The sequence below is a fragment of the Mya arenaria genome, chromosome 12 (assembly GCF_026914265.1).
Source record: "Mya arenaria isolate MELC-2E11 chromosome 12, ASM2691426v1".
Lineage (NCBI taxonomy): Eukaryota > Metazoa > Mollusca > Bivalvia > Myida > Myidae > Mya > Mya arenaria.
The window spans coordinates 29051393-29068181 of NC_069133.1; the positions used below are offsets into that span (position 1 = coordinate 29051393).

A 16789-nucleotide genomic window follows, 5' to 3' on the forward strand; every position below is an offset into this window, starting at 1 on the left:
CGACAATGGCGATTGCCAGCCGGAACCCTGCCTCAGTGTGCGCTATAAACCCTCAATTTGAATACACACCCTCAATATGGGATACACACCCTAAATGTGGAATACACACCGTCAATGTGGGATATCATATACACCCCCATTATGGGATATACACCCTCAATGTGGGATATACACCCTCAATGTTGAATATACACCCTCAATGTGGGATATACCCCCTCAATGTGGGATATACACCCTAAATGTGGAATACACACCGTCAATGTGGGATATCCACCCCCAATGTTGGATATACACCCTCAATGTGGGATATACACCCTCAATGTGGGATATACACCCTCAATGTGGGATATACACCCTCAATGTGGGATATACACCCTCAATGTGGGATATACCCCCTCAATGTGGGATATACCCCCTCAATGTGGGATATACACCCTCAATGTGGGATATACATTCTCAATGTGGGATATACCCCCTCAATGTAGGATATACACCCTCAATGTAGGATATACACCCTCAATGCCTCAATCTGGGATATACACCCTCAATGTGGGATATACACCCTCAATGCCTCAATATGGGATATATCCCCTTAATGTGGGATATACAACCCCAATGTGGAATATACAACCTCAGAGAGGGATATACACCCTCAAAATTTGTTGTTCACCCTTAATATGGGTTGTTTACCCTCATTATGGGATATTCACCTTCCATGTTGAATATACCAGGCAATCGTTAAGTTCTCGGATTCATACAATGAAACAGAAACAGTTTGCTATATTTCAATGAAACTTAGTACAATTATTTAACAGTTCATTTGAAGTTAACTCATATATCTTATGTTAAGTTGCAACAAAAGTGTTCTGAAAACTGGTTGCTTTGGCAACCAACATAGATGTCACGAAGCACTTTGAAATTGTGTTTAATCCCTTTTAGTTTCTTAAAACAAAATGTCTTGAACTTCAAGTACATCAAACATAACAATATGTTATTTTTTAAAAATTATTGGGTACCGGGTATGTTATCTTCACATCTATGTAAATAATAATTCATTGGAAAGCCCTTATAGATTACAAAATGCAGCAAAAGGGTAATTGAATTTAAAGTTTCATTTAAACTTGATGAAATATCAATCAGCATGGCACAATGCTTCAATAGTGATTATATTTTGTGAATGGAATGAAATCAAAGCTCATTCAAACAGGTAAAATGTTATTTTTCAACATCAAGTGAATCAACATGATTAGGAAAATTTCTTCGATTATAAAAAAAATCTGGAACAAAGTGCTAGAGCAGTCACAGACTGCCAGTTCCATAGCAGAATGAAGTAAAATTTCTCCTTCACATTTTGACAGAGGATAGTGGTCTTGTGGTCACTCATGACTAAACCTCGTACAGCCTCAATGGCTTGACTAACCCTCAATGGCCTTATACAAATTTCATTCCATATATCAATTATGCCTGATAACACCATTCAACAAAGTAAGAACATTTGGTAACAACATACACATAAAAACATAACATACCGTTGTGTGTGAGTTTAGTTGAGCAGACGTATGTGGAGATCTTGAAACTGTCTCGGTAACTGAGAGAGTACGGTCCGGAGAACAGGGGAACCTGCAAACACACCCATCACATAGAGTTCTCAACAGTACTATCGGTACTTAACCAATGTGCTGAATAAATTTATCACCTTGAACACCTTCAATAACTTCTTCCAGCTAGGAGGTGATTGAAAGTAAGACAGTATTTGTAACTTTTCAAAAAAAGACATTTAACTATGTAGTTATAGTTTCAGTGATTTTTACTAGGTATTTAAGTAAACAAACAATACAGTGTTTATGTTTTGATCTTTTTCATTCATGTTCTATAAACTTTATCCTACAGCTCATCAAACATGCCTACCTTTGGAAGTCTGTTGTGTGTACCAGTATTTGATGGCCCAAAAGCACCAGAACCAACCATGTTTGAGGCTTCGAGTTCACGTATGGTGGAGGGGAGGTCGAGGTACGCGTGGTGAGCCTTATCGTCTTTCTTGTTGTCAATCTGGGCAAGAAGACAGTCAAATCATAACTAACAGGTAGATGAAAATATTAGGGATGCAAACGAATGGCAAAATTGATATTCGAATATTCGGTAATTCTTTCGATCAAATATTCGATTACCGAAATATGTATTTTAGAAGATGTAGTAAACTACTATTATTATTCGCTAAAGTAATAGCTGGGGCATTTTAACCCTATTTTGTCATAGCCAGTACGCGCAGCGGACCCTGAATTTCCCCAAATGAGCCTTTGAAATTCTCCATTTTTAGGAAGAAATAGGCAATACATTATAAGCAGACAAACAACAAATCGAATAATTCAATTTTGCTGCCTTTTGTAAACAATGTGAAATTAGATGGATTCCTAGTCAAACAATGTTTTGCACCAATGGATGGTCTTTTCGTAGGATGATCAGACTCGTTCTGAGATTGACCTCTAAACTGACTGAATATAACTATGGAAACCCCAAACCAATTCGATTCTAGTAAAATAGTAAAACGAAAAAAGAAGTGGATTGGACTCAGCTATTGTACAACAATAGAGGAAATATATCCTAAAATCCATTTCAAAGCATGAAAATTGTATCGAAACATGAAAACAGTTTAAATCACATATATGCAACAATATTATTGTAGCACATGGCATTCATATCATCACCTCGATTTGCGCTATGTTGCACAGTATTTGCGCTATGTTGCACAGTATTTGCAGCCAAGACAACACATTGGTGTTAAAGCCGATCCCTAGCTAATTATTGTTTAAGTAGGGGGACTTTTTATAGTACCCGGCGATATGTCCCTTAATGACACATGACGCGTGTCTAGTCATCACATTTACACCTCCGGCATTAGGGGCCAAGCGTTGTAAAAACAAGACAAACATACTTTATAAACAACATCAGTGTTGTAGGCAAAATGTGTTTTATTCTCTTTATTGAACATTTTTTCGAATATTCGAATACCTATTTTGACATTCGAATACCAAACGTTTGATCGAATATTCGTTTGCATCCCTAGAAAATATACATTTTTCAGATAATGGGCGGTCTATCTCGGGAACCTATACAAGGAATAAATGACTGCCAAAGATCAGATTATTGTGCGATATATGTAGCATTAACATGTACTATTTAAAACTCAAAATCTTACAAAAAGTGCAAAGAGCAATCAGTAAGAACACTTATCAAGTGGACAACAAGTCAGAACCAACCACAAAATAATGGCAGAATACAACTGTCACACAGTAGAATTATCCTCGGTGCATTGCTATTAACCAATGACAGCAACAATAACTACACTTCTCTTATTACCTTGTAAAGGAGTAAATCATGGTCACCATCTTGTAGTGTGGTCCCATTCTTGTTGAGGAGCTTAACAAACGCCATCGCAAACGCCTTCTCGTTCTTGTCTTTTGCTGTAACATGCACATGTACATGTCCTTAATTCCATGTTCAAAATGCATGTAGTAACCTAGTATGTACATGTCCTTCTTACCGTATTTCCATGACTATAAGGCGATCCGCTTATAAGACGACCCCCTTACTTTGCCCATGAAATCTGGTGTTTTTGTCTAGAATCGTTTATAAGACTGGGTCGATTTTTAAAGCAAATCCAGCACTTGAATTTCTATGTATGTGATAATGTTCAAGCAAACAGTCAATATCAACTAAATTTGTTCATTAGCTTGAACTCTCTAAAGTGGAGGTAGGTTAATAATAGAACAAGGTTACGCCGTTAAGGATTTAGGAAGTATCATTTTTTTCGTCCAGCCAAAGCTTCATTCATATTTGTGGTAAACTCAAATATATCGACCATGATTTGAAAGTTCTCAGACAAGGATTATTGATCATTATTTTCCGATCGTATGGTATGTTCTAACCAGCCTAGACGCAATCTTGGTAGTGAAAATGGATCATACAGCACAGACTGACCTATTTAGAAACAAACCATTCACCTTTGATCTTTACACAGCTCATGCTGTGACGTCACAAATTGTACCATTTGATATGCAGCCGACAAACACGACACATTCCATTACATGTGTTAATAAATAAAATTCGCAGGTGTTTGTTTGGATTGCAGTTGATGGGACTTAAATTAGGAGAAATAAATAACCATTGATGATTGCGGATAAATTAATGTAACGATTAATGAAATGTGTATTGAAACCTGCCAGTTAGTCTGCATTAAATATGTGAAGCCTAATCGTAAGGAAAATGGAAGTTTTATTTCCGACATGGAAAAAATAACATGGTGGTTTTTTTTCAACATATTCTGATTAAAAAGGCAGCAAAATGTGTCTCCTGTGATAAACAAAGTCTTTGGACCAATAACAAGCATTTGCCAATTAGAAGATATCGAGTGTTCATCGTAGCAAAACAAAGCAGATGGTGGTCTTCATCTGATGGGTGTGATCGTGTCAGTTTTATTGGGGTGTCATCAACAGACAATAAATCAGTCAGTCAAATACCGTATGTTGAATATTTCTGAATCTTACTTTATGCTCTCTGAATTTCTTTTAGCCTTGCCTATAAGACAGGCCCCCTACTTTAAGGTTAAAAATGGGGACCCAATTTCCCTGTCTTATAGTCGAGGAAATAGGGTACTTCCATATTCAACATACTTGAAGTAACTAAGTAGTGTATATTTGCAAACATTTTTAAGTCAAATAAGAATCAGAATTTCTCTGGATTATTTAATGAAATAGATTTGCGATTGAAAGTCAGAAAAGCAAACAAAACCAATATCATAAATGTACTAGCTTTCAATATTCCCATCTTCTAACAAAATATACATTTGCATTACTGTACTGTTAACATCATATCAGAGAACTATTCTAATTAGCAAAATTATTGAAAATAATAGTAACTTACACTCATTTCTAGATTTATGTTTGAAAAGAAATTTCAGATGCAGTCCTCTGAACTCTGCCTCTGTAGATACGGCAACCTGAAGTGTGATACAGTGAGATAATGTATTGTTACGTCAAGTATGGTAGCAGATAATGTATTGTAACCTCAAGTATGGTAGCAGATAATGTATTGTTACCTCAAGTATGGTAGCAGATAATGTATTGTTACCTCAAGTATGGTAGCAGATAATGTATTGTTACCTCAAGTATGGTAGCAGATTATGTATTGTAACCTCAAGTATGGTAGCAGATTATGTATTGTAACCTCAAGTATGGTAGCAGATAATGTATTGTTACATCACGTATGGTAGCAGATAATGTATTGTTACGTCAAGTATGGTAGCAGATTATGTATTGTTACCTCAAGTATGGTAGCAGATAATGTATTGTTACGTCAAGTATGGTAGCAGATAATGTATTGTTACGTCAAGTATGGTAGCAGATAATGTATTGTAACCTCAAGTATGGTAGCAGATAATGTATTGTTACGTCAAGTATGGTAGCAGATTATGTATTGTTACGTGAAGTATGGTAGCAGATTATGTATTGTAACCTCAAGTATGGTAGCAGATTATGTATTGTAACCTCAAGTATGGTAGCAGATAATGTATTGTTACGTCAAGTATGGTAGCAGATAATGTATTGTTACGTCAAGTATGGTAGCAGATAATGTATTGTTACGTCAAGTATGGTAGCAGATAATGTATTGTTACGTCAAGTATGGTAGCAGATTATGTATTGTTACCTCAAGTATGGTAGCAGATTATGTATTGTAACCTCAAGTATGGTAGCAGATTATGTATTGTAACCTCAAGTATGGTAGCAGATAATGTATTGTTACCTCAAGTATGGTAGCAGATTATGTATTGTTACCTCAAGTATGGTAGCAGATTATGTATTGTAACCTCAAGTATGGTAGCAGATTATGTATTGTTACCTCAAGTATGGTAGCAGATAATGTATTGTTACCTCAAGTATGGTAGCAGATTATGTATTGTAACCTCAAGTATGGTAGCAGATTTTGTATTGTAACCTCAAGTATGGTAGCAGATAATGTATTGTTACCTCAAGTATGGTAGCAGATTATGTATTGTTACCTCAAGTATGGTAGCAGATTATGTATTGTAACCTCAAGTATGGTAGCAGATTATGTATTGTTACCTCAAGTATGGTAGCAGATAATGTATTGTTACCTCAAGTATGGTAGCAGATTATGTATTGTTACCTCAAGTATGGTAGCAGATTATGTATTGTTACCTCAAGTATGGTAGCAGATAATGTATTGTTACCTCAAGTATGGTAGCAGATTATGTATTGTAACCTCAAGTATGGTAGCAGATTATGTATTGTTACGTCAAGTATGGTAGCAGATTATGTATTGTAACCTCAAGTATGGTAGCAGATTATGTATTGTTACCTTAAGTAAAGTACAAGATTATGTATTATGTGTTACCTAGTAATGATTGATTCATTTTTACAAATTAAGTCTGAAGGTTTAGAATTGTGCCATGTGGCTGATACTACAAGAATAGTAAAATACAGAATTTATTTAAAAATAAAATCATTATAATATCCATGAATGTGATATTCTATTTATATCGGGATGCCATTCATGAAATATTATTATTTATATGTGTTAACCTGTTGTTTATGTAGACTGTTTGTTTGTAGTATAATCAATCTTAAAAATATATTGACAATGGTTTATAAAGTAGTGTGATTTATGTTAAAAAACATCAATGTAAAACATTATCTCATCTTATTTTAAATATTTGCTCCATACCTTGACAGTCTCATACCACTTGGGTTTATCCTCGTGATAGTAGATCAAGGTCTTGTACTCCGTTGTCCCCACCGCATTACCACACCCAGTGTTGATCACTTGCTGTAAACAATACAAATGTAAGGATTTAAGTTACAAAAACTTTGTAAAAATGTAAATTTGCCAGTTATTATCATGTTTTTATTTATAAAAGTAAATAAAATAACTCAATTTTAACAAAGTTCAATAAAAAAAATGTCAATATAAAATCTCTAAAAAAGACCCTTTAAAGAACTAAACATGAACATGAAAACCTTCCTACAAACTAGAAAGAGCACAGTGATCCCAATGATCTCTTCTTTCAACTTATATTGTGTAATGTAAAATGACCTTTGGAATGAAAACTGTAGGATATAAAGAAGTACAGGAATTTAGTGTCATAGTTTTTCTTTGAAAACACAAAAACAACACCCCTTTGCTATGGTAACATTACAATTATGTAATTCATTGTTACTGCCATTGCCGTGTTGGTACTAACAATTATTTGGTTATCAATTATTTCGCAAACTTTTCCTTAAAAATTTATATATGTTCTTATACCTAAAATATATATCATTCAGAAACAAATGACCAAAGTTTGATTATCCAAAGTTTTATTTAGATCCAAATGTAATATCAGCGAAATATTTGTTTTCCAAGAATTACACTTCATAACTGTTGTTCAGCATCCAGCGTACTTAAGAACTTTTTTTTTAACATAACATAAAGTGCAGTTAGCTAGCATGACATCAAAACAACAATGGCTTCCAGAACTTCATGGACAAAATTATATATTGAATGCTAAATACTCTTTCAGAGCAGTTCACTCTCTGGATTTTCCAAACCAGAATTTTTCATCCTGATATTCTTAGCATGCTTATAAGCATTCAATTTTTTAAAGATATAAAGCCAGTCTCAGGCTTAATAAAAGCAACATTATTTGCTGAAAAACTATGGTGACCTTTCATGAGACAATGTGGAATAACCTTATTGATATGAAAAAAGGAAGATTTATAAATATAATCAACCTCTTTGATGGTAATGCATCTGAGTTGCTATAATTTTTCCTTTTTAATAAATTCTGACGAAGAAAATTAAATAAGATCTGAAATGAATCTGGCACTTACCTCAAGGGTCTGCCCCGACTTATTGCACAAGAACATAGTAATTTCTACATTTTTGTCGGCAGTTTTCGCCCCTCTGTTGAACTCTCCCTCCATTATGGTAACATAGATGTCATTGCGTACATCACCTGAAAATATGAAATACCGGTACACATTGTATGCTACATATTTAAAGCACATAAAGGACTGTATTAACATACATCAAACTCAATCTTGGACCGGAGAACATTATTAATACAGTTAATAAATGATCAGAAATGTGGGAATTATTATTAAATGACTGTGAAACCTGAGGTTAACATGTTAAATAATTTCACAGCATTAGGTTTATATTTGTTTGCAAACCCCAAAATACGTCTACCATATTCACCATTATACCCCTGTTGTGTGTTAAGCATACCATGTTCATATACAGTGGAGGTTTTTATCCACCATTTGGGGCCAGGGCCTTTCTGATATGGAAAAATGTGTACTTTTGATTAAAACTGGATATCTAATTTGAGATGAACAAGAATGGTTTAAAACAATAAGGGCAAAAGAATATTCTTTCATACAAAGACTGTTCGGGGGTCCAGTTTTTTATGAAATAAAAACAAAAACAGAGATTACCAATTAACAGAGATTACCAATTTTGTTTCGCTTTTGGGAAAAATGCTGATGAGCATTGGGAATGGGGCTGAACTTCAGCCCAAAATTTGTAACAAAACCCTCTAATGTACACTGCAAGCACACATGTATTACCTGGCATAATGACATCGGGGAAGCCCATTTTCCGAACAACCACCGTGCTTGGTTGTACCATGTGGGGGAAATCCTCTCGAATCTGAAAACATACATCCACACATAGAAGTCAATGTAATCCATATTCTCAAGATCGTTAGCTTATTTCTGTCCAGATTATTTAAAAACTTAATCCAAGCAAAATATCTTCTCCGTTACACATTTATAAAGATTGAACTTGGGAAACCCTTAGTTAGAGTCTTACATTTATACAAATGATTTGTTGGTTGCGGTTATTATTCTTTTTGATGAAACGGATAAGACAGAGGTGCCAACAGGCAATCCATTTCTAATCAACATTGACCTTTGAGAAATATTAATCATAAACTGAGGGCACCACTGAAAATTTAAACAAATGTATAAGATTCAAAATGACAGTTTGAGCGTCTGCAAAAAAGTGGGAACGTAAGTCTTTGTACCTGCTTCATGTCTCCCTTGATCAGTTTAAGAGACACAAACAGCCCCTGACCCCGATGGTTGAACTCCTTACCAGCTACCACCTTCTTCACACAGCTGTCCATAAACTCCTTGTCACCACACCTGGCACACAAGATGATATTGAATTATTAGGGTTTTAGAAAAGTGGCATCACAATCATATTTGTAATCACAGTTTTGGATAAGTACCTGGTAAAATGTAATTAATATCATATGCGATGCTGTGTTAACTAAAACCATGATCTATCAGACAAGTGACTAGAGCAGAACTTATTCTAACTTCAAGAATATTACATTAAGACAAGCCACAATAAAACAAGAAAAGCAAACTAGATGGGTGGACAGTTCTACTACTCACTTACTAGGTACAAATATTGTGAGGAACTTACTGCAGAAATGGGACAAACTCCTCGTCCAGCTCAGAGAGAACGGTGCCTGTAGACTTCACCTGCAAGATGTCTGTGATGTCCATGGCTGTAAAACAATACAAACATGAGACTATGTACAGGCACTGTGTGCATGTGTATATGAGAATGATGTCAGTAAGTGTTAAATTGTAAGGCCTTCTGTCAAATTCAGAGTACACAAACAATATAACAAAAGAAATAATGATCTTTTACTTAAATGTTCAGCATGCCAATGGTTTTATTCTTCCGTCTATGATGGTAGTGTACAGAGAGCTTTTCTAGGGGAATTGTATATCTCTTGTCTAATTTAAAAACGAAAATCAAAACAAAGCCCCTCTGAAGAACTTCACATGCCCATCCCAGCCACCAACCTGCAGCTCCAAAGGGTCTCCGTAGGCCCCGTGTCTGCTTCCTGTCATCCGAGTCCTTGTGCTCCATCACCCCTGAAAACAGTAGACACACTTCTTTATATCAATATAATATTAACAAATATTATACAATTCCAACCATAATACACATAGAAAATCAAAAATATTATTATAATTACTGCTTTGTATCTTATAAAAGTGCTGTTTTTTAATATCAAGTAATATCCAATTAAAAGATTTATTGTAAAAATTCCTCAAAACTTCTTCATTGTGCTGCTACTGTTACATAGCAGTGATCGAGACCTTTCACTGACAAATTCACCGCAGAACACATGTTGAAAAAACAATGTATATTTCTGCTTTCTTCCGAGTAGACAAACACACAGTATATGTTATGACAGAAGTGAAAGCTGGCACCAGCAGTGTTAATTAAACAAAGACAGAAGAACTTAAACCCTTCAGTGCACGTGACAACACATGGGGGGATAGAGGTACTACACCCTGGCATGCATATACTCATGACAACACATGGGACATGTAAGTGGTACACCCTGACATGGAACTAAAATCTAAAAAATGACACATTAGACTAAAACAAAGTGATTATTGTGTCGCCTGAAATGCATGGTAGTCACATAGGAATTACTGTATCTGGCTTTGTCGACATTGTCGGTGGCACACCTTCATTTTTGATCGCTAACATACGAATGACATGTTGTAGGGTCTTCATACTAAATACGCACGCTGATCATGGTAGAAGTTGGCAACTATTTTGGGTTATTTAGTGAATAGTCAAGGTAATCCTGACCTTTGCGCTCTGATAGGCAAAATACCAACCACGAAATTCCTGTGAAGTTAATTTCGGTTAAGTACAAGATACATGGGTGGTCTTCATTGTTGAATTAGTTTAGTGTTGCCAATATGAACCAAGTAGCATAAAACAAAAGTATTGCATGCGGATGCCCACACTCAATGGGTTTGTGTTTTTTGTTAAAATACGCATAATCAGTCATAAATAACATGGGCCATGTAACACATGAATTTGATCACTGACATGTGTTCTTAGTTTTATGTCAATATCTTGAATGGTTTTCAGTTATGGCAAACAGTAAAGGATTTTGCATTAATGTAAATTACAAAACACCAAGGTTATGAGTGACATTTCTCAATTTGTTGCATTGGGGAAAATACACCCCTTTTTCACATATGGGTAAAGATAATCCAAAAATCATGGTTGTGTACATACTAAAAAGATGGATATAAAATCCTTCAATTATTTTTTTTTAAATTTCCCAAAATACATATTTGGGGACATACATGTTGTTTTTCAAAAAAGGTCAGTTAACACTGAATAGTTGCATTAATTTTCCTGGTGCCATAGTTTTTCTTCCCTGTTGCGACACAAGTGCTTCCAAATCAGGAAACATATCGAAAAGTCTCGATAGCTCAAAAATGGAGTTTTAGAAGAAATAATATTAACACAACCATGGTGTCAGATTGTCTGTAGACTTATAATCCTTATGCAAACAAGAGATGTTTGTCAAACATTATGCCCCCCCTGAGCGCCATGTTGTCAGGATTATATGGACAATTGAATGAAATATGCATGGACCGAAATGACAGCTGATTTGTCGCTAACATTGTATGCCGTTGAGGCAGTTTTAAGATTATGACCATTCAAAGTTTGAGGATAGAGTGTGTTATGACCATGACCTTTGACTCTATGACCTCAAAATCCATAGTAGTCATCAGCTGGTCACCAAAAATCTAAATGTTAAGTTTGAGGGCCATGGGTGCAGGCATTGACAAGTTATCACACAGACAAGCATTTTTCGTCACTGTAACCTTGACCTTTGATCCAATGACCCCTTAAATCATAAGGGGTCATCTACAGGTCAAACACAACTCCAAGTCAAGTTTGAGGGCCATGGGTGAAGGCATTGTCCAATTATCACTTGAAACATTTTCGCATTCAAGGTCACTGTGAACCTGACCTTTGACCCAATGACTCCTAAAATCAATAAGGGTTATCTCCTGGTCAGACCCAACTTACATGTTAAGTTTGATGATCATAGATTCAGGCATTGTTGAGATATCACTGGGAGAAGATTTGTTAACTTTTTTGTGTTAAAGGTTACTGTGACCTTGACCTTGACCTAATGACCCCCAAAGTCAACAGGGGTCATCTACTGGTCAGGCCCAACCTTCATGTCAAGTTTGATGACCATAGGTCCAGGAATTGTCGAGTTTGCTTTCAAGGTCACTGTGAACTTGACCTCTGACCCCTTAAATCAATAGGGGTCATCTACTGGTCAGGCCCAACCTCCAAGTCAAGTTTGAGGGCCATGGGCGCAGGCATTGTTGAGTTATCACTCGGGCAACCTTTTATCGTTCAAAGTCACTGTTACCTTGACCTTTGGACCAATGACCCCTAAAATCAATAGGGGCCATCTACTGGTCAGGCCCAACCTCCAATTCAAGTTTGATGGCCGTGGGTGCAGGCATTGTCGAGTTATCACTCAGACAACCTTTTACCATTCAAGGTCACTGTGACCTTAACCTTTGGCCCAATGACCCCCAAAAACAATAGGGGTCATCTACTGGTCAGGCCCAACCTCCAAGTCAAGTTTGAGGGCCAAAGGTGCAGGCATTGTCGAGTAATGACACGGACAACCTTTTACCATTCAAGGTCACTGTGACCTTGACCTTTGGCCAGATGACCCCCAAAAACAATAGGGGTCATCTACTGGTCAGGCCCAACCTCCAAGTCAAGTTAGAGGGCCATGGGTGTAGGCATTGTCGAGTTATCACATGGACAACCTTTTACCATTCCAGGTCACTGTGACCTTGACCTTTGGCCCGATGATCCCCAAAAACAATAGGGGTCATCTACTGGTCAGGCCCAACCTCCAAGTCAAGTTTGAGGGCCATGGGTGTAGGCATTGTCGAGTTATCACATGGACAACCTTTTACCAAAGGTCAAGGTCACTGTGACCTTGACCTTTGGCCCGATGATCCCCAAAAACAATAGGGTTCATCTACTGGTCAGGCCCAACTTCCAAGTCAATTATGAGGGCCATGGGTGCAGGCATTGTTGAGTTATCACTCGGACAACCTTTTACCATTCAATGTCACTATGACCTTGATCTTTGACCCGATGAGCCCCAAAAACAATAGGGGTCAGCTACTGGACAGGCCCAACCTCCAAGTCAAGAATGAGGGCCAAGGGTGCAGGCATTGTCAAGTTATCACTCGGACATCCTTTTATCATTCAAGGTCACTGTGACCTTGACCTTTGGCCCGATGACCCCCAAAAACGATAGGGGTCATCTAATGGTCAGGCCCAACTTCCATATCAAGTTTGATGACCATAGGTCTAGGCATTGTTGAGTTATCACTCGGACAAGCTTTAAAATTATTTTACCATTAAAGGTCACTGTGACCTTGACCTTTGACCCGATGAGCCCTAAAATCAATAGGGGTCATCTACTGGTCAGGCCCAACCTTCATGTCAAGTTTGATGACCATACGTCCAGGAATTGTTGAGTTATCACTCGGACAAGCTTTGGTCTACCGACGGACCGACCGACGGACCGACCGACCGACATGCCTGTGCAAAGCAATATACCCCTCTTCTTCGAAGGGGGGCATAATAATTGAATGTAAAGGCCCATAACTTTGCTGTGTTCAGCACAAACGAAACCCCAGGTATATAACTTTTAAATGCTGACAAGCATTCTTGTATTTTAGCTCAAATACCTGGAGATACATATGGCACAAAATGCACACTACTTTTTAATTGAGCAAAGGCCCAAAGCTCTGCTGTAACTAGAATTCAGCAAAAACAAAACCACCAATAAACAACTTCACTTGTTGACAACCATTCCTGTAACTTTTCATGACTCATATACTCAAATACTTTTGAAGATATGCACAACACAAATTTGTGAAAGACGGATTATAACAATTCTAACGATGTCAAGGCCCATAACTCTGTTGAAACTGGAATTCTGAATAAACAGTGGAAAACATTCTTGTTTATATACATGTCTGTATCTCAAATACTTTTGGAGATATGCACCACACACGTTTGTGATGGACAGACAGACAGACGAACAACAATCCCAAAAACAACATGTCTTCCTTCAGTGGTAATACTGGTACACATACATTCCTCAAATCAGCCTTTCCCAATATCTCAGAAATACCCTTCAACACAAAGATACATGTTAAACACACCAAAACTCTTTGTTAATCTGCTATGTGGTTTCTAGGACTGATAATTCCTGTGCCTGCCATACCTTTGTTACCCAAGCCTGAGAAATATGCGGTAGCTTTGTGATGCAAGCCCATACGATGTAAATTATCCTCATGGACTGACAAAAGGTTAAGTAAGATTTATATGTGCAAAATAAAATCTGTATGATTTGCTTAGCAGTTATACTTTATGACAATTAAACAACAAGGGCCTGGTGGAGCAAAACCCAACACTCCTCTGTTGCTTCCTTTTTGTTAAAAGGTATGCACCAAGGCCTTGACAATACGTCAACTTTTTTCCTTAAAAAATAGACAAGAACAGACATACTAATTTATGCTGATTAGCTGATAATTGAACCTGACAAACCAATAAGTTTATTATATACTTTAGTTTAAGTTGAAAGTTTGTTAGAAATCAATGATATAGTAATTTAAGGAAAAAATACCAAAAAAAACAAAAACAACCTGTTAAAATTATAAGAAATTTTGATAAGTTCAAAGGAAATGAGACAGTAAAAATACAACTACATATCAAAGAGCATATGTTACATTCCAGAAAAAAAGGAGTAAATCAAACATGATCAGATAAGTTACAACTGTATAATTACCAAAGCAAAAACATCATAAACCCTCGATATAGAGCAGTACAAACAGAGAAAAACATTTAGCCCTTCTCAAGGGTGAAACAAGGCTCTAATATACAGCCCAGAACTCACCATATCTAACGATTTGAAACACAATGAACACTTTTTCCAGGTTTCGGTCTTTGGCGTCCAGATCCTGAAATGGGCATATAAGAAACTTAATGTGTGTTATTTCAATGGGGGAAAGGGGGCTTTAGGCCCCCAATATAGGTCAAAGGTCATGAAGCACAATGCTGTAGGACAAAACTGGCATGAGTGTCAATATTAACCAAAAATAAAGTTACAACCATAGCAACCAGTACACCTTTCTTATCTGTAATGTTTTTGGTCCCTGGTCTTAATCCAAGGACAAATCACATCCATGAATTTTAGCATCCCCCTGCTTTGCTTTAACATGTTCTACAGAAATATGCCACTAATTAACACATTGTACTTCCTTATGCCTTTTGAACAATTGAAGATATATATTTTTCTTTCACTCTTTCACTTAGAGAAACAGTAAACCACACAGATCATAACTCAGTGACATTTGTTTAATAATCCCCACAATGCGTGTAGTGTGTACTCACGGTGAAGACGACCTTGTTTGAGTTGAGGAACTCCGAGTCTCCCAGCTTCTCCTTCTCCCATTTGATTATATAGTTTTCACTGGAATAAACACACTACGCTGTTTGCAATGTTAAATTATTATCACTTATACAGCTATTCTTCAATTAAAAACCCTCGGTCAAGGAAAACAGTTTTATTTCAAATACACAATCAGTATTTTGTTTGCGTCACATAACCATTTAATGAATTGGAGTACTTATCTTGAATCTCGAGCATTCACTTCTTAGGGTTTTTATTTAGCGGGTGCAATACTTCAGTTCCATTACGCTGAATATTCTAATTAAAAAAACCCCCATATCATCTTGACATTGAGTGGGTGCTGGACTTTGAACCATGTGCCTTAAAACAAGCTCTTACTAGAGAACTGTTTGACTGCAGGGCTTATCCACCCTGAAGTCTCCATTGTATATTTAGAGGGTCTCACATGAGTGGTCATTTAATACAGGATTTATTAAACATGTTTTCTTAAACTATTAAAAGAATGAGGCTTTGCAATTTTTTTGCACTTTAAGTAAAGAAATTTTGTACTGAATGACCATGAATGATTGTGAGATTCTATTTATATCATAAATACCAAATGTGTCATAATTAATAATGTGACAATCAATAGCATTTTAAACATAAAACTTCGCTATATAGTGCGGCCATTTTCAAAGGTTCTTATTAATAACATTACACTTCTTAGATAGTTACTACACTAGTTGCATGAAAAATATATAATCATATAAATAATGACGTTATTTCATTATGGCAACATCGTTTATAATATTATTAACTTTAGATTGATCTCAACAGTTCTAAATAACAGATATATTCTACCCACCATATGAACTTGTTACTGACGGCATCATACAGATTAACGAGGATCTCAGTATCATCAACACGGCAGACAAAGTTGTGGAGCAGGACATACAGGTTGTAGACCGTGCCCACCTGCTCCTTCGTCTCCATAGTCAGGTCCAGTCCTCCTTGCTGGAGAAGAAACAAGACAGTGATTATGGTAACACTGTTGGAGAATTAAATACAGGTATTGCTGTGCACATGAACATACTGACAGTGTCAATTGAAATTTAGCACACTTTAGTTGTGCACAGAACAAAAAAAAATAAAGATCAAATAAGCATTACCGTAAGTTTGCAGTTTTCTGAAATTTCAGATGTTAGGAAATTTTCACTGTTACTCAGAACATTTACTTGAATAGTTTATGCAGAAAGAAAATTAAGGACATTTGTTATGTTAAGAATGTAATTTCTAGCAATTAACATGACAGCTATACATGGGCTTGGAATGAGTTTTAGAGACACAAAGGAGAACATAGTTGATACATAAACTGTGTCAGGTACAAGTTACTTGAGTCAACTAGCAAACAAATCAAACTAGAAACAGCAAATTGCATTGCAAACA

At 36.4% G+C, this 16789-nt stretch overlaps 1 protein-coding gene across 14 annotated transcripts in view; it reads right to left on the minus strand.

The window, feature by feature from the left end:
* The window catches only part of LOC128211515 (dedicator of cytokinesis protein 1-like), a 78410-nt gene that overhangs the window by 53734 nt on the left and 7887 nt on the right, over positions 1-16789 (minus strand). For all 14 annotated transcript variants that reach the window (XM_052916395.1, XM_052916391.1, XM_052916392.1 and 11 more), the window contains exons 8-20: positions 16209-16357; positions 15346-15424; positions 14849-14912; positions 9879-9950; positions 9490-9574; positions 9083-9203; positions 8625-8706; positions 7887-8011; positions 6742-6843; positions 4921-4996; positions 3358-3461; positions 1909-2049; positions 1530-1620 (exon numbers count right to left, since the gene is read on the minus strand). In XM_052916395.1, the coding sequence (XP_052772355.1) occupies positions 1530-1620; positions 1909-2049; positions 3358-3461; positions 4921-4996; positions 6742-6843; positions 7887-8011; positions 8625-8706; positions 9083-9203; positions 9490-9574; positions 9879-9950; positions 14849-14912; positions 15346-15424; positions 16209-16357 (1291 nt within the window). The remainder of the gene's footprint in view (positions 1-1529; positions 1621-1908; positions 2050-3357; positions 3462-4920; positions 4997-6741; positions 6844-7886; positions 8012-8624; positions 8707-9082; positions 9204-9489; positions 9575-9878; positions 9951-14848; positions 14913-15345; positions 15425-16208; positions 16358-16789) is intronic.